We start from the raw sequence: 20,703 nt of genomic DNA on the forward strand, positions 1-20,703 counted from the left end.
AGTGTAGATGGTAAGAGTATTTACTATTATGCTGGGAGAGAAAAAGAAGGGATATAAAAGGTGATTCACAAGGATAAAGGGCAATCTGTTAATCGGGGGAAGGAGGAAGAGATGCCTTCCACAGACATATCATGCCATTTTCTTGTTCTACATGTCTTCTCTTGCATGTTCTTCAGATGGGATGCTGGATGAGGTAGATGCAGTACAGCAATTATGACGTTATTCTGAAATGTGGCAATTGAATAAAACACAGAAGTGTAGTACATCAAGTTGACACATGCTCATAGAAATACATGTGGCTGATCAGTCTTCATGGCAACTGGATTTTTCTTATTTGTGTGACTTTCACAAACTGCATCTTCCTCCTCCTTTTCTTTTCTTTTTTTTTTTCCTTTCCTATTTAATTTTGTATTATTTTGTAGGACCTTTTAAACTGAGATTAAGCCCCACTGGCACATTTTCCTTTAGAAGGGTGATAGTCATCAAGAGAACAATGTCATTTGGATTAAATAAGACTCCCTAAGGAACTGCTTAAAAGCTGGAAAATCTATAATGTTCTTACTGAAAGGTAACCCAACTTGTGATTTGGTCTTTTAAAGTAAAATATAAGGGATGCTTTATAGATTTGGAGCACTTCTTGTTATGGGAAAGAGACGGTCACTGCTTTCTTAGGCTATCAATATATACTTGTGAGGCAGCAATAATTCTTCCAGAGAATTTCATGTTCCCATTGAAATGTCTTTACTTGTTTTAAACATGGCAAGAATTACAAAATGATACTAACACTGACAAGATCTAAAAATAAAGTCACTTGGCAATTGTGTTAAAATAAGCACTGCTACTAGCTTGATGTAAATAGGAGGGAAACCATATCCTAAAAATGTCTTCTATTGCCTCTGGGCATAGTCACCCAGGTGGAGAAATGGCACCTGCTCTTCTTTAAGTCATTTATCACTTCTGGGGGAAAAAAAAAATCTCTGGAAAGCACATCTCTATCTGCAGAGAAGAGGTCAGTACTGCTCTATTTCTGTCTTTGGTATCTCTGCATAACTTTGTGGTTGATGCTGCAATAGGAGTTGCTGACACTCATGCACAATGAAGCATTGAAGTCTGTTGCAATTAGCTGTTTCTCGCTCTGACACCGACCTTCTGGCATGAGACCTCCCTGCACCTTGGTTTATCCACCCGTGAAATGAGGGTAAAGATACTGACCTCTCTTGTAAAACCAGTCTGAGATTTACTGCTGAAAAGCACCACGTATAAATTAGGCAGAATATGTAATACCTAACAGCATATGTAAAAAGAGCACAAACTCCACTGGTTCGTCAACTCTCATCGACAGACGCACTCCTGTGACATTCACTTCTGTCTGAACTTCACTCAAAGTGGCCAGTTTACAGGAGACTCCACTGATGACTGGAGACTTTATATCAGTAAAATTTTACTTGGCCTTGAAGGCATCTCTTGTCGCCTGAATTAGGGATTATCCCTGGTGGCAAATGTCAATCCTGTCTTTTATGAGGGCATAAGACATAAGGATGGTAATAATCAGAAAACAGAAGTTTTCTGGTTTCAGTAACAGGTTGGAAAAATGAATATTCTTTTGTGGCAGGGTCAGTACGAAAAGATCATTCATTCGGTCCGAGTTAGTGGACTGAACACTATCAGGACAGTGCATGAAGGGCAAGCAGCAACGCCAGGACCCCTCCTGCACACTGTCAGGAGCAACAGAAGCTGCCAGTACCATGTTAGGCACATGAAAAGAGCTGCCTCTAGTGCAGGAGACCTGCTGATAGGACTATACCAGCCATCTGCATGGCCATCCAAGCCACCTCCTCCTGAGGCCATCCCTCCCTGGTAGCTAGCTGAATGGCAGCATCTCTTGGGTGCTTAGTGGTATCACCTGGAGTTATACTGTTTGGTGGCAGATGTTTCCCCTTTCTCCTGTCTTTACCCTGTAATATTTGCCTGCGTTTCACTTAGCAGTGGAGGCAAAGTGATTAGCAAGTAAGTTTATAGCATTCTTCATTAAGAATTTACATATAGAGAAAATTAGACCTGACTAGGAACCTAATGAGCTATTTTGTAATTCGATGAAATGGTGTGACGTACCAAGGGACTTAGTCCAAGGAGTTTTGTGTCCTAATCTGATGCTAAGCACAATAAGGACTTTGGGGATACCAACTTCTCTTGAGTGTCTTGCTCACCATTGAAACTGCATGGCTATTAATTAACATCAATCATCCTAGAGAAATGGAAGACCAAAAGCTATCTAGGGGACTGTAGTGCTCAGCACGACAACCTGTGCTAGCCAACACTTGTCACTGGGGAGTAACTAAGTCTTCTGCAAATTCTAGTAGGACTCTTACATCTCCTTCTGTTACCTTCTGGCACATCTTTCTTAAACACCGAGCACTGGATGACTGAGGACTCCAGTATAGATGGGGTAATGCTGAGAAACAGGGAAAAAAAGAGTGAGAAGTAATGTCTCTTCCCTGGAATATTTTAACCAGTATAAATATATCAATACTATCCACATTTTAAGTAGGCTTCTTCGTGATTCATGATGAATCAGAGGATGCAGCTGCCCTGCTCTGTGCTCAGGTATGGTGCGAAAGTGTAGCAGAAAGTGCTGTCAAGTCATAATAATACACTTTGTTTAGAGACCTCATTTCATTTCCAACATTTGAAAGCCTTGCCAGTATTAATTAATTAAAATCTTGCAACAGCTCTTTGAGTTGAGCAAGGACTATTATATCATTATATCAGTCAGTAAACATGGAGACCCTGAAGGCTAGATTGAGACTGCCTGCTTTAGGCACTCAATTTATTTGTTGCAACATCTAAATAAAATAGGTGCTTGGCTCCAGCAGAATGATTCAGATCACTCAAGGCAGGTGCCTACGCAAACTATACAAGCAACGCAGAGACGGATGCCTCTGAAGTAGCACCCAAGCGATGTTCTCACGTTTCTCCATCAACTGAATGGTGAGCTGTGGGGCCTTCATGGGATGATTTAGCGTGGTTGCATGCAGCCACTCAGGCGTAGGCACTAGGAAATATTATTCTTAGGAGTGTGGCTGGGTAAGTGCTTAATTCAAGGCTCAACAGCGTGCAATCCTGCTTACGCGGGAATCAAAATGCAAATTCCCCTCTGAAGGGCAAGCACCTGTGTTGTGGGATAAGTGGGAGGAGGAAGCACACGATATTAATGGTTTGAGCACCTATCCAGAAAATAAAAAACTAGAGATCTAGGCTGTCTAGCCTGAGGGGGTCTGATCCCAGCATTTCCACTTGCCCGGACTATACCAGGCTACAGGTAAGGCTGGAGTGGAGGCATTGCCTCCTCTTGCTGAAGGTCGACATCTCAACAACCAGAAGCATAAGATACAGAAGCTAGAGAGTTTCAGCTCAGTGGAAGGGGAGTTCTTTTGCTTATAAATCTTCTATTTTAGAGCTCTATCGGATAAACATCAGGAATTGACTTAGGCCAGGAATCAGGCATTCCCTCATGCCCCAGACTTAGCCGGCACTTAGGAACGTCAGGGTGTTTCCACACTGCCAGACTGACTTGTCCCTCTCCTGTATCCTGGTGTCCAGGTCCTCCACTCTCTGCACTTGTTAGCTGGCCATTAGGGAGCCAGTGGTTCCACCCAAGAGGAAAGCTGGGCATGGCCAAGATGAAAGTGTGCTCCAGGCTCTGCTTCAGGCACAGTGTGGACATGCACCACACAGCGTTTTCTCTTTGCCTGGTGCAATGTTGCAATGCTAGTCTGAAGTCCCCAAACTCCAGTATCCCTCCTGTCACTTCCCAGAGCACTCAAGGAGATAGATGGCTGTAGAAAAGCCCCTATTTTGCCATCTGTATTAGGAAAAAAAACAACCCAGAAATAACTATAATTGTACTCCAGGGCTACAGGGAGATGTTGCCCAGAGGAGATCAGGATCAAGTGCTGTGCAACGTGGATCAATCTGTCCGCTCCAGACACTCCCAGCTCTCAGCTGTGTGAACACAAGCCAGCCTGTAACAAGCAGTCCAGAGGCGTAGACTCACCTTCTGGTTTGGCCCACAAAAACAGTATAAACATGCCCCAAATGTCTCTTGCTCACGTGTTCCATGCTAGCTCAACGTCACCTAAAACTGGTGGGTTTGGTCAGGCTGTGACTTAATGAAGCGGACCCTTTTCAACACCGAGGGAGACATTAGCAGCTCCTCACCCACTTGTGAGTCATGATGGACTGCTAGGAACTGTCGATGGCTGAACACATGCGAAAGCATATACTTATGTGCTTAAGTTACTCTTAAGTCCAAAACACACTGTCCAGATTTAAATACTCTCTCAGTTTCTCTGCGATATAAGTCCTTCTTCAGATGAAACGGACTGAGCCATTCCCTGGGACTTAGACACACCCAGTTCATTCTCACGGGGACTTAAGTTGACTCATGGATGGTCTAATAAAATTCACTGACTTCTTCAAACTATGCAGCATCTCAGAAACAGAGCTGAGAAAAAGACTCAGGAGTCCTGAACCTGGGCTTGAGCCTGATTTATTATCATTTTTACCTGCTAGGGGTTTCTTTGATCTCAGCAAGACTCTCTCCCGATTAGCAGTAGAGAAGGAGAATGTGGGTTAATGCATCCTGCTCTACCCACTCTTTAACATAAGAGTGGCTCCTATTAGCGTTTTAGCAGTTTGTCGTTTTATGCAAGAACTTGCACAGCTGACTTGGCTAAACTTTTAATGGATAGGCTTCTAGTGTGGGAGGTAATGTTAAGTGCTGCTTATTGTTACTTAGAATTACACACCCAAATGCCATAGCTCCATCCAGAGTTCCCAGGCATCTAGCTGCTTTACTATCTACCACAGCACGCTATATCACAAATAAGATCTTGCTTACCGCCTAAAGTAATGTCATGATGCACTGTAGGAGCCAAAGAATGCTGGGTTTGCAAAATGCATGCATTGCTTCAGATTGCAGTGAATTCATTTAAGAGGAGATCAGGCAACAACCATTAATTTCAGTGCAATAGATTTCTCTGCTCTTCTTATTTACCGAGATGTTGTCTCACGAGATCAAATCAATGAAATTACGACAGATCGCCCAGCATACTGACAACAGCCAATATCTGCCTAGCATCTCAGAGAGGTATCCCTTTATCAAATGCCTCCAGTTTCTGTCTGCCACATCTCTCCTGTTCAGTCTGTTCTGTTGGAAATAGAAAAGTTTAAGTTTTCCAATGTACTTGGCTGAGTCAGAAGCTCTTTTGGGCAGTCATGCACAGGCGCACGTATTGACTGCCCTGCTAGCAGCAAATTTGACCACCGTGCCAAAGGAGATGTGCTATTGTCCTTGGGTGCACTTCTGGAGGCCACGTGTGGGGCGTACACAACTCCACCCTCAGCTGAGGTGGGAAACTTGTTCAAAGTGGTTTTGAGGTTTTGTTAAGAAGCAAAACAGGAAATCTGCATGAATCTGGAGTTTAACTATTTTTTTAACTTGTTGCTCTCCCACAGTTGTTTTTTTTTAAATAGAAAATAAATAAATATCAGAACGACAAACATTCTGCAACTGACCACGTTCTGGGATAAGCCCAAGGTTTTAATGGTGTAGACTAGACTTCAGGCAGCAAACAGAACCTGGAGTAGTCCAGGGATTTTTTCTTTTTTTAAGCAAACCAAGCAACTCAAAGTCTGTGTCAACTTACTAAAGTGCTCTTTATGCCAACTAATCATAGCTGGCACAGAAAACAATGCTGACTATTGCTCCCTTCCCTGCCTACACTGGAGGCAAGGAAGGCCAAAGACACAGAGCTGAAACAGCAGCTTCGTGCCATCTGGAGGGACTCCGTATCCTCAGCCCAGCTGCCTGGCAGCAGAGGAAGGACTACTGAGTTGCTCCTAAGAATCAGTGAAAAGGACAACAAACACGTCAGTGTGGTGAGGAGCATCAGCACAAGCCTGCATGCCCCAACACGCTGACCCCTGTACATACCATTGCTGAGGGCATCTGGTGCCTTTGTCCCTTTTGTGACCAATCTTCCCTCTAGTAACTGTGAAAACCGTAAGAACTCATTTTATAGTTTTAGCAATGTAAGCTCTCCCCAGCTCTGAGAAAGCTATGGTGAAACCATCAAGTCATCTCGGGAGCCTGGGAATGGGAAAGCCATCACTACTGGCCTTGATGCAGATGACACCAAGTTGGGTGGGAGTGTTGATCTGCTGGAGGTAGGAGGGCTCTGCAGAGGGATCTGGACAGGCTGGATCGATGGGCTGAGGCCAGCTGTATGAGGTTTAACAAGACCAAGTGCCGAGTCCTGCACTTGGGTCACAACAACCCCATGTAATGCTACAGGCTTGGGAAGGAGTGGCTGGAGAGCTGCGGCGGAAAGGGACCTGGGGGTGCTGGTTGACAGCCGGCTGAACATGAGCTGGCAGTGTGCCCAGGTGGCCAAGAAGGCCACAGCATCCTGGCCTGTATCAGAAATAGTGTGGCCAGCAGGAGTAGGGAAGTGATTGTGCCCCTGGACTCAGCACTGGTGAGGCCGCATCTTGAATACTGTGTTCAGTGTTGGGCCCCTCACTACAAGAAGGACGTTGAGGTGCTGGAGTGTGTCCAGAGAAGGGCAACGAAGCTGGTGAGGGGGCTGGAGCACAAGTCTGATGAGGACCGGCTGAGGGAACTGGGGGTGTTCAGTCTGGAGAACAGGAGGCTGAGGGGAGCCCTCATCGCTCTCTACAACTACCTGAAAGGGGGTTGTGGTGAGGTGGGTGTTGGTCTCTTCTTCCAAGTAACTAGTGATAGGACGAGAGGAAATGGCCTCAAGTTGCGCCAGGGGAGGTTTAGATTGGATATTAGGAAAAATTTCTTTACGGAGAGAGTGGTCAAGCATTGCAACAGGCTGCCCAGGGAGGTGGTGGAGTCACCATCACTGGAGGTGTTCAAAAAACATGTAGATGTGGTGCTTCGGGACATGGTTTAGTGGGCCTGGAGGTGTTGAGTTGACAGTTGGACTTGATGATCTTAAAGGTCTTTTCCAACCTTTATGATTCTATGATTCTATGATATGGAACCTAATGGCAAAATCTCCATCACCAGACCTGTAAACTGCTGTGCTTTGTGGTACATTGATGATCCACATTCTGTGATGCTGCTGAGCAAACTCTAGCTAGATGTCTCCACAACTCTGTTGCTAGTGCTATTTAATGCTGGGTTTGGGTTCGATTCTGTGATGAGATATGCTGATATCATTCCGAAAAAACCACACTGACAAGTGTATTACTAACAGGTATAATACAAATTGGTTGAGCTCTATCTTGCAATTGGGATCAACCAGACAAGTTCCTCACGTTTTCTCCCAGTTTAAGCTGCCTGTGTGTGCTGCATAAGGCACCAGCAATGCTTTTGCTGCTGCTCTAGCATCACTCTGACGTCAGCACTTTGATTTGATTTTCTGTCACTGTTCTCGCAGATTAAATTTTAACCAGTGACCCATGGCTTGATAGCTCATTAGCAAGTCCCTCTGCGCCATCTAGTCCTGCCCTTGCTTGACAGTTAACTCTGCATTGCACATGCTCCCCAAGCCTCCTGAAATCAGCTCCGCCTCATGCAAAAGCTAGGTCAGATCAGTGCTGCTGCAAAAGCCTATGGGGATCCACGCCCAGCTGCATGTTTTCAATGACAAATCACTAATGATTCCTATTAGGAGTCCTTGGGTCTTTTCAAGTCTTTGAGGTTGTGTCAAAACTCCTCCATGGACAGTCAAAGCTTTCCTTTCCCACCCTTCCCCTTAGCCCTTGATCTACAGGGGAATTATTCTGACTTCCTTCTTGGTGAAATCTTAAAACAGGGTGTTCTTACTCCTTTTGTTGTTCAGCATCATTATTGCAATCAGGCATACTAAAGCAGCTGGGATAATGTCCTTTCAGCCTTCTTTTGCTGTGATACATGAATATAAAACTCTTGGTAGGCAGTGGGAACGGAGAAGCTGCCTCAGATCATGCTCTGGAGGTCACAGACCCCAGCTCTCACTTTTGCAGTAGAGTAGGATGGGACGCAGGTTGCCCTGAGTGCATTACGATCCCACTCACTGGCAAATATCTTGAGCTCAGCTTTTCCTATGCCCAGCTTTGAGTCACAGTGACAGCAAGTTAATAGCAAAGATACGGCCATTGTTTCGTTTTACTTCCTCCGTGCACCTGAGCAAATCTCTTGCTTTGTACCTAGATTATCAGCACCTTACAGAAAAAATTAAATTGTGTATACTCCAGAGCTATAGCACACACTTCTCCTAACTCTTCCTAAACTGCCACTTAACCAGGTATCCTGACTACAAACTGGAACTTAACCCACCCTCTTCCTCCAAGCTAAGAAAGTCTCTATAAATGCCGAACCGAGGCTGTTTTTGGCACCCAGCAGGGAGAGCACAGCCACAGGGACCTCGCCGAAGCCCAGGACAGGACTTCCCAGCCCCACACCTTTTTTTTGCCTCGACAGAAACTTCACTCCAGAAGTCAACCTCACCGATTTCAATGGGGAGATGCTTGATTTACACCAGGCTGAGACAAGAGTCCGGCCCTGATTCTTTATTGCCTTTTAAAGCCAAGAGCCCAGCAGAAGCCAATTGTCTCTGACGCGAAGCTGCTGCACACCCAACGTGGAATCTGCACAACTCCATAAACCAGCAGTGGTCTAAATAAAAACTTCAAACAAGACATTCTGGCATTGGCCAGAAAGAGCGAAGATAAATAGCTGGGAGCCGCCAAGTTGCGAAGGAAGAACCGCTTGACTGTTGGACAGAGAGCAAAGTAAGAGGCAGAAATTAGGCAGGGTGCTGGGAGGCTTGTAACAATCCCAAAAAGCAAAGGGGTCACAGCATTTAATTTGATTAATTCATTGCTGGTCCAAAAGACTTTGTACTGAGCCTCAGGCAGTGCAATAAACATACAATCATTAAGAGAGGAAATAAAAGATTGGTTGGGTGGTAAATACTCCAACTCCCTCTCCCACTCCAGCTTCCCTCTTGTTTCTTCTCTCCTTGGTCAGTGCAAACATTGGAAACAACACAGTAAGCAAATGGTAGCATTAAAACAACAACAACAACAAAACTCACTGTATTTCAAATGCCTTGGTCAAAACACTTTCAAGGAAAGTTTTGACTTGCTTTCCCTGTCATTCTTGTTTTCCCTCAACAGCCTCTAGGAAATGCCATGGGCAGAATGGAGCAACAGTCATGCGAGCGTGGCCTCCTCTCCCCAGGACTGGCAGAAGACTTAGTAGAAAACAATAAGAAGGACATTTATCCTAAGGGGGCCAGATAATGCTTTTGGAGGTCATTTCAGTAGTTTTGGTTGTACTCTTAAGCATCCGGGGGCCCAAAGAGCTGTTTTCATGAATGTCATTGTGTTTACAAATAACGGTATTTTGTAAAGCTCTGATGCTAACTTTAATGGGCCAGATGGTACAAACACTCACCCCGCAACTGTAGAGTGCCTGTCCCTCACTGCAGGACACGGGGGAGGGCGCAACCCCCCCCAACACCGGGGCTGGAAAACTTTTACAGCTGCTTGAAGCTGTGTAGAAGCCTGGGGTGTCTGAGGAAACCACAGCAGAGGCAGAGCTGGGGAACGGGAGGGTGACTAATATTCCATACAACCTCGGCGAGTGAAGTTCATGTCTGGTTCTTCTCCCATCTGCTTCAAGCACTGCCACTGCTCCCACACTGTATTCGCTGGGCATCGCTGTGTATCACGCCTCACCGTGGCTCTGTACAGCAGGAAACTGCTTTTATCCCCTTTTCCCAGACAGACACTGAGGTTTACTGCAATTTAGACACTTTTCTGCAGTCACAGGAAAAAACTATGATACAGAAGATGGGTCTCCAAACCCTGGACCACGCATCAGCCTGCCTCTGCATCTGTGCTCACGTTGCCGTATGACACCGAAGTACCGTTGGGTCAAGTGCCACTACTGAAGAAAGCAAGGTTACTTACACGTGTGTGTGAATCGGTATCTAATGAACTTTGTTCATCACCTGACTGTCGCTTCTCCTCCCTTGTTCCAGTATGTAAAGGTATGTCCCTGAGTATATATGCAAGACCCAGCCAGTATAGACACTCATATGTCTCTAAGTTGTTCAGATGGGAAAATGTTCATTAAATATAGTGTTGGATCATTGTTTCCCCTGTTACTGAAACAATGTGTTCACTGCAGAATAATGAACCGGCTCTGTCATTCTGGAGCTATAAAAAAAAAGAATTATTCATGGAAAATATTACGATACAAAAATCAGCAAAGTTTGATTAATAAGGCAGTTGGCTAATCCTGTTTGCCTGTGTCTTCCATGTACATTCAGAAGAACAAATATGCTTACCCACTACCGAAATACAGATCCTTTCTTGGTGTAAAACTGTGGCTGATTAAGGCTTCATGATAATAGTCCAGAACTGCATATGCTGTTTCTTAAAAAAACCCCAAACAACACCTCCCTCAAACCAAAACAAAACTCATGGTGGCTTTGCCAACATTTCACCATGTTTGTTTTTGTTCATAGCAAGTCCTGTTTTAAATCACACTAATGCATTTGACTTCTGAGAGAGGACGAACCAGAGATTTATTCAGTGCTGTGTGGCAATGGACAATTCCAGCAGGAAACTGAGCCGTGGAGGGGAGTTTTGTCAGGGAAGAAATCTCAGCTGGATAAATGACACAGCAGAGCATGGTCACTTATATGTGTGTTTGTACTGACATCAGATGAATGCTGTTCATTCGTTTGATTGTCACCTCTCCTCCCTTCCTCCAGTATTCCTCCTACTCTCCCTTTGGAAGGTTTAATCACCCAATGTAAGGCTTTTTAACAGGAACAAAGGGCACTTTTAAGATAGAGATGTTAGAAAATAACTTTAAATAAATACCACATACAGTCGTGAATTTAATAAGCATGGTTTATATATACATATATATATATATATAGCCCCTCTTCTCCCCCTCGAGTCATAGGGCCAAACACTACTCATGGTGTGATGCCTGTCCTCCATCTAAAGCTGATGCTAAGTCCTTCAGAGTTAAACCAGCACCATACAGACTAGCTGAGGAGGAAAGGTCAAATCAGGAGAAATTCAGCTTGTAGCACTCCTGGACGTTGAGGGGGGAAGGCGTTGGGGGGCTTATAGGTAAGTTAAGCATTAATTTGTAAAGCATGTTTGTCATGCTAGCTGTCCCGCATTTGGAGAGTGATGATTACTACCTTCCTAATAGCTGCATATGATTAACTTTATATTCCTGTAAATTTACTATGCGTGGTGTCTGTGCTATATCTGGCGAAACCCGTGTACTTATTAGCTGATCTTTGAGCCATGATGACCAATATGCAAGCAAGGCAATCTTTGCTTGTATAATCACTGTTTGAAAAAAGAGAGGCAGAAATACTGTGAGCATAAAGTAGCGTAGACCTCAATTAGTCTCACAACAAAGAGCAGAAATCCACTCCTGCATATAGTGACTTTTGACCTCTGCTTCACTCCCAGCTACATCCTGGCCTGCAATGATTGTAACTAGGACATAATCAGACAGGCTGTATACCAAAATTGCCATCTTATCGAGGCACCTTAAAATGTTAAATGTGCTTTTCCTCATTTGCCCGCCTAAGGAAATAAGGAAGAGGTAACCACTCCTGCTTTTTTCCAGGGTACAAGCTACGGCATCGAGGCTGCTCATCAGCAATGCAAGCCTCTTCTTCAGCATCATGTATGAAAGCGAAGCAGGCAGCCACATGACAAGGAGATGTGGAGTTTGCTGTGAGGACCTCTTTAGAACACAGTTTTAAAGCTCTCCGTCTCTGCAGCCCAGCTGTAGCACCGATCTGTGGCCTCTCCCTGGGTCCTTCACCTGGGGCTTTAGTAACCACTGGAGAGCAGATGAAAGAATCCGCCATCCAGCTGTGTGCAGTGCCTCAGGTCACAGAGTGCCAGAGGGGCCCCAACCGCGTGCTGCAGATGCACGAGGTGTACGTCTGGCCATGGAGAGTGGAAGGAGGGAGCCAACTGCACGAATGCTTAGCGCACACAGCTTTAAAGTTCAGTTTAGGATGTGCCCAAGTGACAGCATGACTGTGGCAAGGCAGCATCTGAAACACCTTCTGCTGTGTCCTTGCCTACAGGCAAGACTGATGCCACCGGACCAGTCTTCTGCCAAACAGGCAAGTTGGGTTTAGCTAGTTTTCATTAATCAGTTTTTCTAAGTGCAGGAGGGTTAGGCGAGGAATCTCATAAAAATAGCAATTTCAGGAAACTACAGTAGGAAGCAACAGGTCACGGGGAACAAACGAGAAGGAAGGTGGGAAGAGTTATTAATTAGTGTTTATGGAAATGATCTCCAGAACTATGGTGGAGAAACCAGGCAGTGCACTGAGAGAATTGCCATATGCATTAACAGTTCACATTTAACCCCAAGAGGTGCCAAGAGACATAAAATGCGCCAAAGCTCCCAAAGGTCCCCACTAATGAATGGCCACTGATAGTCCAAGCTGGTGCAGTACAGGGAATGTATGTTTGCTGTGGCCAACCAAGGTAGCTGGTGGCATTCCCTCAATGGGACGCTTCACGGCTGGTACGGATCTCTTGTGCCAGGACTGACAGCAGCTCCTCCAGAAAGGAAGAGGGACAACACTTCCCCTGACATCCTAATCTTTCTAGACTGTAAAATCATGCATAGGCTTTGAGGTTATACGGCAGGACTGTTTTCTGCCATAAGCACGACCACTACACAGCACCAGGGAACACTGAACTTCTCAGAAATGGCGAAGTGCTGTTACAACACAGATAATAATAACAAAAATAACAACAATACAATGGCACCTGCACCAGCACAGTACACTGAAACAAACTGCAATGCCTGGATGCCGAAGAGCACTAAATGGTTCTCTCATCACTCTTATCACAGATATCTCTACCAAGTGTGGGTGGTTTTTGCTCCATATTTCATCTCCCGCAACATACAATGAAGTTGCAAATGGCATTACTGAGCATGCCAAAATGCCCATGCAGTAAAGATAACACTGAAATCGTGATATTAATCTATTTAGAGCTTTCATCTGAATATTCAGGATGTCTCCTCTTATCTCTGTTATATATTATTTTTATATTGTGAAAGATGACAAATACTGAATGGTAAGAGCAATCAGGCTATGGAAATTGCCTCCTGGGACACTGCTATATGTTCTCATAGGGTTTTTTTTTTTCTTTTACCTTTTATTTTTATGATTAGTCAATCACTTTTTAGCCACTTCAGGGAAATGTGAGGTGAATTAGGAGAAAAAAGGTCAAGGTTATCATGGAAAAGTTTAATTCCTCCTCAGTGGGAACCAGTTAATACTTATGGCTAGACTCAAGTGTGGACCTCTGTTGGGAATCCCAGTGAAGGTCAAAGGCAGAGAGGAAAAAAAGCTGCACTGAGATCTTAGACAGTCATAAGCAGACAGATGTTCCTAGGCTTTAATGAGCAGTCTTGGCTCCAGGCCTTTCTTGGCAGAGCTGTTTAGTTTTAGTATTTTTCCTTGTAGTGCAAGGTATGGCTCTGGTTAGCTGGCTCTGCTTAGCTAAGTGCTGATGATTTTTCCATCTAAATAATAGCTTGACAATGAAGAAACCAGTTCATAATCTGTGACTTGATGGATTAGGTCATGGGGAACGATGTGCAGTTGTAATCATGAAAAGTAAAAATAAATAAAAATAATAATTTTAGTTTAAATGAGAAACAGCAAGTCTGGTGGAGTTCCTACGGCAAGTTCTACCACTCCATCTTACATTTTTATCTCCATGGACAATAAACTAAAGGAAAATAACATGAAATAGACTTTTTCTTTACCAATTCTATTTCCAAGTCAGCCTGGTGGGGATCATGCCCCTGCTTTGGAAACTCATTTGGGTTCATCAGTGCTGAGAATTTTCTCTTGACAATTTGCTACACATAAGTGAAATATATTAAACTGGAAAGCATAGTAGAGGTTTAGCAAACATAGTCTGTTCAGAAAGCAAAAAGGCTACAAATCCAACTGTTATCAAACTGTGAAATCAGTAACTTCCACTAAAAAATGAGAAATAGCCTTGTTAAAAATTTTGAAGAGTTTTAATCCTTGTCTGCTACGACACAACTTCCTTAATTCAGTAGCCACTGCAGCACTTGGTGGAGAATAATTTTGTTCTTTGTCAGGCATGTAGCAGCCCTGATATAACCAGTGAATGAATTCAGTCTCTTTTCCGATATTTCTGGGTGTCTCATTTCTGGGTGTCGCAATTGGTCTGATATAATATGATATCATGAACGGGAATGTTTTCATGGGATAAGCTCTCATTTTAGACTGCTCTTCATTGCTACAGTCCAGATCTTGGTCTCAGTGAAGGAAATGGAAATGTCTAGGTGGCTTAAGCATGAGGAGTCTTTGGATCTCAATCAGTTACAAGTCAATAAAAAACTTAAGAGCCTCACATTGGCAGGTCATACAAATTCTTTGTTCTCTCTGTGTTCTCAGCTTATTCTTTTTTCATTTTGGATGCTATGAATTATGTTTCTTTGAAGCTCTTTTTTAGCACTTCAGAATCTCATCCACCACTGGTTGGTTCAGTAAAGCCCATCCTCTTCCAGAACCAAATCTGCTTTGTGATAAATATCTGATGGTGCAGGAGCTCTGGGCTTGCTCCCAAGTTAATTCATTTATATTGCAGCAAAACACCTGCCTCTGTGTCATCATGAAAGCAGCTCCCTATTGTAAAGTACAATTCAGTCTCTCAGACAAGATTCAGATTCCTTTTTTTTCTCCCTCTGCAGGAGAGGAACAGATGTCCTTAGCAGCCGAAAGGAGCTTCCTCCCTCCTCATCTACCCAGCTTATATTTCCAAGTCATGAGTCCTAAAACTCTTCAGAGTCAATTGGCCAGGGTTTATTGTTTCCATGACACCAGTCCCTTCCCACAGCCACTCAATGCTCAGGATAATTACTTTACATGACACCTGCTGACTGGAAGTGACAGATTTACGCTAGGATTGTACCCAGGGTCTCCATATATTCAGCCCAGCTATCACTGTGATGGGTCCCTCTGGATCAGCAGTACACCACACCAGTCATGGGACGCTGACCCAGCTCCACAACTTCCCATGCATCTGGTCCATCCCATCAACGAATGGCTTTTGTACGCGTTGTGGGCCAGAGCAGAGACTCTCTGCTCAGTACAGTGGCTGTTCTCCCAAAGACTGGGCAATGACTACCACACCGTGACATTAGACACCAATAAGAGGGATGCCTACCTTGCCAACAAGTATTAAAATTGCTGCTGTTGCAGAATGCAACGGATTTTTGGAGGAAATGCAACAAGCTAGGAGAGATAGGCAAAGGCAGGACAAATATTCATAAAAATGCTGTGTAACAACTCGAAGACTTTTAAAGGTGTTGGTTTAATGCGTGGCCAACTTGCTTGTAAATCTCCCCAAAGTCTGGATGCAGAATGGGAGTCAATTGCAAAAAGCCAGAGAAGTTATTGACTCATAAACATATTTGCTATAAATATCAAACCCTTTTTTGTTCAGCATTAAAACTTAAATGCGGTAAGGTAAAACAGAATAAAGCAGAGCTTACCTGAAGAGGCTGAAGAATCATAAGTACTTCTGTCCTTCCTATTTGTCCTGAAGGGCTGAATGTCCTTTTCCCTGTAAGTTCCAAACCCTTCAAAGCTTCTTCTTTTATTCCCACTTGCATCATTGTCCCGCTTCTCACTCGAGGAATTCATTTCACCAAACATGTCCAGGGACTCTGACCTTCCATTACTCTCAGTATTACCAGAGTATCTCTTTGTGCAAGAGTCAATGGGATCACTGCTTGAGTCACTTTTATCTTTACTCTGTGTCCACTGCTGGGCATCAGAAAGTGATAACGTAGACAGCGTATCCACTTCAAAGTTACTCTTTGAGCCTTTGTGTCCGGTTTCACAATGCTGGTGCTTCTGCTTCTCCTTATGCTTGCTTTTCTCGTTGAGCAAGGACAGGTCTTTATCTGAGCCGCTTAGTCTTTCATTGATCGCATGGCTGGAGAAGCCAGTGGACTTGCTAGCAAAGAGACCACTCAGATCTTCATGTGTCCCCAATATCCGCTCATCCTTATGCTTGTGCTTGTGTTTGTGTTTCCTTTTGTGAAGTCGGCCACTTGAAAGGCTTGTTCCTCCAACCTTTGGAGGAGCCAAAGAGGACTGCATGTCTCCAAGGCCCATTCCTACAGGTGTTTGTAGGTGTACTCCGTGTTTTGCTTTATGCTTGGCAGTGGTGGACATCTTCATATGAGAGCTTGCATGGAATTGGGGTGGGGGCACGGTAGGTCTCATAAATGGGGAAGCCGCTCCGAGCGTGTGAGACAGGTACAAAGGAGCTGGATACTGACCATAGTAACCAAGATTCATCATAGGCATTGATGTGTAAGGCATTCCATAGGGTGCATAGTAACTCCCACTGGGAATAGGGTAACCGAACCCTTGTAAAAAAGGCACCTTTGTCATGGTGTCATTGGTTTTGGCAGGTCTACCACGCTTCTTCTTAGACTTCATGTCAGAGGTCCTGCGAAGATAGAGCAATGGGTCATACTGGATATATGGCACAGGGTAGTAGTGATCAAAATTAATCCTGAAGATGCTGGGATATGGATTTTCATGATAAAATGTATAACTTCTATGGGAAATCCTGAACACTTGAAACTTATTGATGAGTTCCTCAAGGTCTGCCAGAAACTGGAGGTCATCTCTGTTCTGCAGGCTTTTCCTTTTCCTCTTGTGCTTTGGCTTTTTCATACTCTCATGAGAGAGAAAGTTATCCACAATGAGATGTTTCTGCCGGTGACCATGCCTGTTCTTTGTGCTGGTGTCAGATGGGATAGCCTCTGGGTTGTCCAGGGTGCAGAAATCAAAGGAGTATCTCCGGCGGGATTCTGAGCTTTTCTCGGCTTGGTCCGAAGTGCTGTTGTTGTCTGTACCTATCCCACTGTCGCTGGGTATGGTTTCCTCGCTGTGAGACTCGCTTACTGGTGACAGCGTGACTTCTTTCAGAGAACCTATTTCACAGAGGTGGGAAGGTGAATTAGCCATTAACCTGGGTGGAGACAGCTTCCAAGTTCCACTGTGCATTCCTTTCTGGGTTTTTGTAGGAAGAGCACTGATAGGTTGAAGATTTGGCATAGTTTTTAACTCTGAAAAATTAGTTTCAGTGCTTGCAGGGCTAAGGTTGCCGTTAGTCCCCACTAACTGTGTCGAAAGCGGATGAATAGCTGCTGGTGACGATGCCACAAGTGACTGCAGGTTGGAAGGCACTGCTGGGTTTTCTGGCTGGCTGGAAACAGGCCTCGAGTGCTTGATGGCTGTCTTAGGTTCTTCTGGCTGAGGCTGCAGCTCTGCTCTTGGCTTTCTGCCCCGTTTTTTACCAATGTAGATAGTCCCCCTCTTGCTGACATTGATCTGCTTCCCTAGTCTGGCATCAATGGTGGTTGGCCCAGCACTAGACGGTGGCTGGACTTTTGCCTTCAGAGCTATGCTGCTGGAGCAGGAGGACAAGATCTGATTGAGAATGTTCTTCCTCTTGAGGGTCTTCATTTTATTAATGGTCTTGATGGTCTTCTTATCCAAGACCCCAAGCTTCCCGACCTTTTTGTGAAACTTGAGTTCACTGATGGACTTGTCCTCTCCTGGGACCATCTGGGCCAACTTGGCCAGATTCCGTCTCCTCTTCCTTTTCTTTGTTCCTGGAAATTCACGATTGATTGGACTGACTGGGCTGGTGGAGGTTCCCTCATGAATGGTTTCAACAGTGAGCAAAGGCTGTTTCTTTGGTCGTCCTCTTTTTTTCTTGACAGGTGTGATCACAGTAAGACTGTCTGTATTGGTATACAGAGGGCTGGATGGTGTGATGGGATAGGCTGAAGGAGGCTCCACCATCAGCTTCTCAGACGTTGTCAGGGAGGTCTCCCGAAGAATAGATTTAGGTTTGCTGCAGGTCCATCGCCGCTTAGCTGCAAGTTTGGGGTGCTGAACCTCAGATAATTTGCCAGCTGTGGGAAGATCTGTGGGTAGGAGAGTGGATGTCACAGCTACAGATTTTCTGAGTCTGGTGGCACTGTTGGGGGAAGCTTTGTCAGTGAGCACACCACTGTCAATAGCTACTAAGGGGGGCTCATTTTCAATCACTTTCCCTGGCTTTGTGGCTCGAAGATCTTTTTTACTCCCCTCTGGTTGAGAGCTAGTCCTGTTTGCTACTTCACTGCTCATAGCAAGACCAGAAGGCAGGCTTTTCTCCTGGATAGTTTTCTCCATGGAAGATTTTGTGGATTGCCTTTTTTTCCTTTTGTGGCCAGATGTATCTGTTGTCGGAGACTTTATTGGGATAGTAATTCGTACATGACTGGTGTCACTTTCACAACTGCTAGCAGAAGTGGGATTCTGCTTCGAGGGCGATGTATCCAACACACTGTCCATCGAGTAAGACTCCTTTTTCCCTTCCATGCTGTCATGGGATTTGCTGTCAAATGCTTTCTGAGCACTCTTCACCCATTCGATGTCTGCAGTTTGGATGGTTTGACTTATCAAGTCCTTTTTGCTGGACTTCTTCTTTGTACTCCCGGCGGGCTGGTCGGGGACCTCCAGCTGCACGCCTCCCTCTTGATCACCGAGAGGCAAAAGCCCATTGCACTCGGAGGCGCTGCTCGGCTGGGTGGCCACGCTGATGCTGTTGGGTGATGGGACCGCACTGCAAATGGCAAGCTCTTTACTGCTGGCCGACAGCTGCCCCCACGTGCTGCTGGCGCAGGACTTCTTCGCTTGGGATTTGCTGAAGGAAACTCCTGGCTCTGGAGCAGAGACCTTGGTGGCACTAACTGCTTCTCGACTGGGTTCGGTGTTGATGAAGCAACTTTGTGAAGCGGATCCAGTATCGGAGCTCGCTGACCAGTCAAGATGGTGCTGGTTGCAACTTTTCTGCTGGTGCTTTGATTTTAAGGTGTCACCGGTGAAGTCTTGCTGGAGGCCCGGATCATAGTGCAGAGCAGAATGTTTTTGTGGCCTGTCATAAACCTGGAAGGTAGAAGAAAATAAATAGCAAAAAAAACCATTAGTTTATCAGGCCATTCATAAGCCCCTGGTTGCAGCTTTTTATTTGTACAGTGAATGACAACTCTTCTTAGCCAGTGTCCTTTTAAGAGTTAGGAGACTTTATACAGTCTTCTTATATTTGAGCCAAATTTGCATTGAGATTCATGTACTGTAAACAAGTTTTGTTTTGTTTTCCCACTCTAAAAACAATGGAAATATTTCTATAAATGCTAAATTGCTAAGGAAACATATTCTATTGATTTTTAATCTAAAACACAAGTAAAATATTTCCTTTCAATGGATGAATGGTGCAACTCAGCCTCCTGGTGAGAATCCCTTTTTCCTAAAAAATAATCCTTCACAGAACTTGATGCTCAACAACAGCAATTAAGCTCATTGTTGTAAACAAGGAAAATGCAAAATTATCTCGGAAGTTGTAACAAACAAGAGGAAAACCCATGGGTCCACTTCCCTATGAAGCAAATATTTACTTGCTTAAATTTCCACATAGAAGTCATCCCCACAAACTTAGTGCTTAAAATCATATGCATAGCGTCAAGTGTGTGAGGCACACTTGGCAGGTTCAGGATTTGCATTACTCCCTTTTTAATAATCTGCTGTTTGCAATGTTGGTAAGAGATATTTTCAACACGATTTCTAATCTGACAGCAACTCTTCAAGCTGCAGAGGTTACAGTAAGGGCAAAATTATGCTGAAGACTGTTACAGAGCAAAAGAAAATCTACTTTTTTCTCTTGGTGGGCCTCCCTCAGCTAAAGAAATTACGTTTGGTACAGCTGCAACCTTCTGAAAAGTCTCTTAAAGCAAAAACAAAAAAAAAAAATTTTTTTTTACTTTCATTAACTGACCTCTTCTAGCCATTTGTCTTCTCCTGTTACATTTAGGAGGTTTTTTTTTTAAAAGCTCTGGGTCAAACTGTGCAACTGATTCTGTACACCTAGTACCGCAAACAACTGTTCTTAGCAAACTGTAATGACACCATTCTGAATGCCAAATAAATGATGAGAGACTTAAAATAAATGCGTAACCAAGGGAAGAACAATAGAAAACAACTGCGAAGTGTCTCGTGTTTCTGCAAACACCCTGTTACAATTAAGTTTCTATCAGCAATGTTTCGTTAGATTCCCGTTTGGGGTGTTTGGGGCAAGGAGGCTGTCAACGTTAAGAGGGTTTTGAGCTGGGAAACGAGGTGTTCTCAGTTCTGAGCAACTTCAGAAGGATTTGGAAGGTGCTAAACACCCCTAAGCCCATGCTGCATTATTTAGTGACCAGTAAACATACATGTTGTTGGCCAATTGATGTTGAGATATCTTTCACGTGCATATAAAAATGGGCATGTGGCTTTTCTGGAATGGGCAATAATGATGAAGCTGTTCTGGTCCATCATCTGAGGAGTAATCAGGGACTCTTAAAGCCTGTGGATAGTTCAGCTGTCGTGCACATGGACCAGCCATGCTCAGGGAAAGCAGAGATTTCCAGGAATTGTGGAGTGAGAAAATGAAAGCACGCAGCTGCGGCGGAGCTGCAGATGTCGCGGGCAAGCGACACCCAGTTTCTTCAGCCTGAGAAAA

At 44.4% G+C, this 20,703-nt stretch overlaps 1 protein-coding gene across 1 annotated transcript in view; it reads right to left on the minus strand.

Annotated features, from left to right (window-relative positions):
- SETBP1 (SET binding protein 1) overlaps window positions 1-20,703 on the minus strand; it is a gene marked incomplete at its 3' end in the record, with an annotated part of 246,062 nt that overhangs the window by 62,266 nt on the left and 163,093 nt on the right. The window contains 1 exon segment of the mRNA XM_082013439.1: window positions 15,629-19,094. Within this exon segment, the coding sequence (XP_081869565.1) occupies window positions 15,629-19,094 (3,466 nt within the window).

Source organism: Phaethon aethereus, assembly GCF_964289735.1.
Source record: "Phaethon aethereus genome assembly, chromosome: Z".
Taxonomy (NCBI): domain Eukaryota; kingdom Metazoa; phylum Chordata; class Aves; order Phaethontiformes; family Phaethontidae; genus Phaethon; species Phaethon aethereus.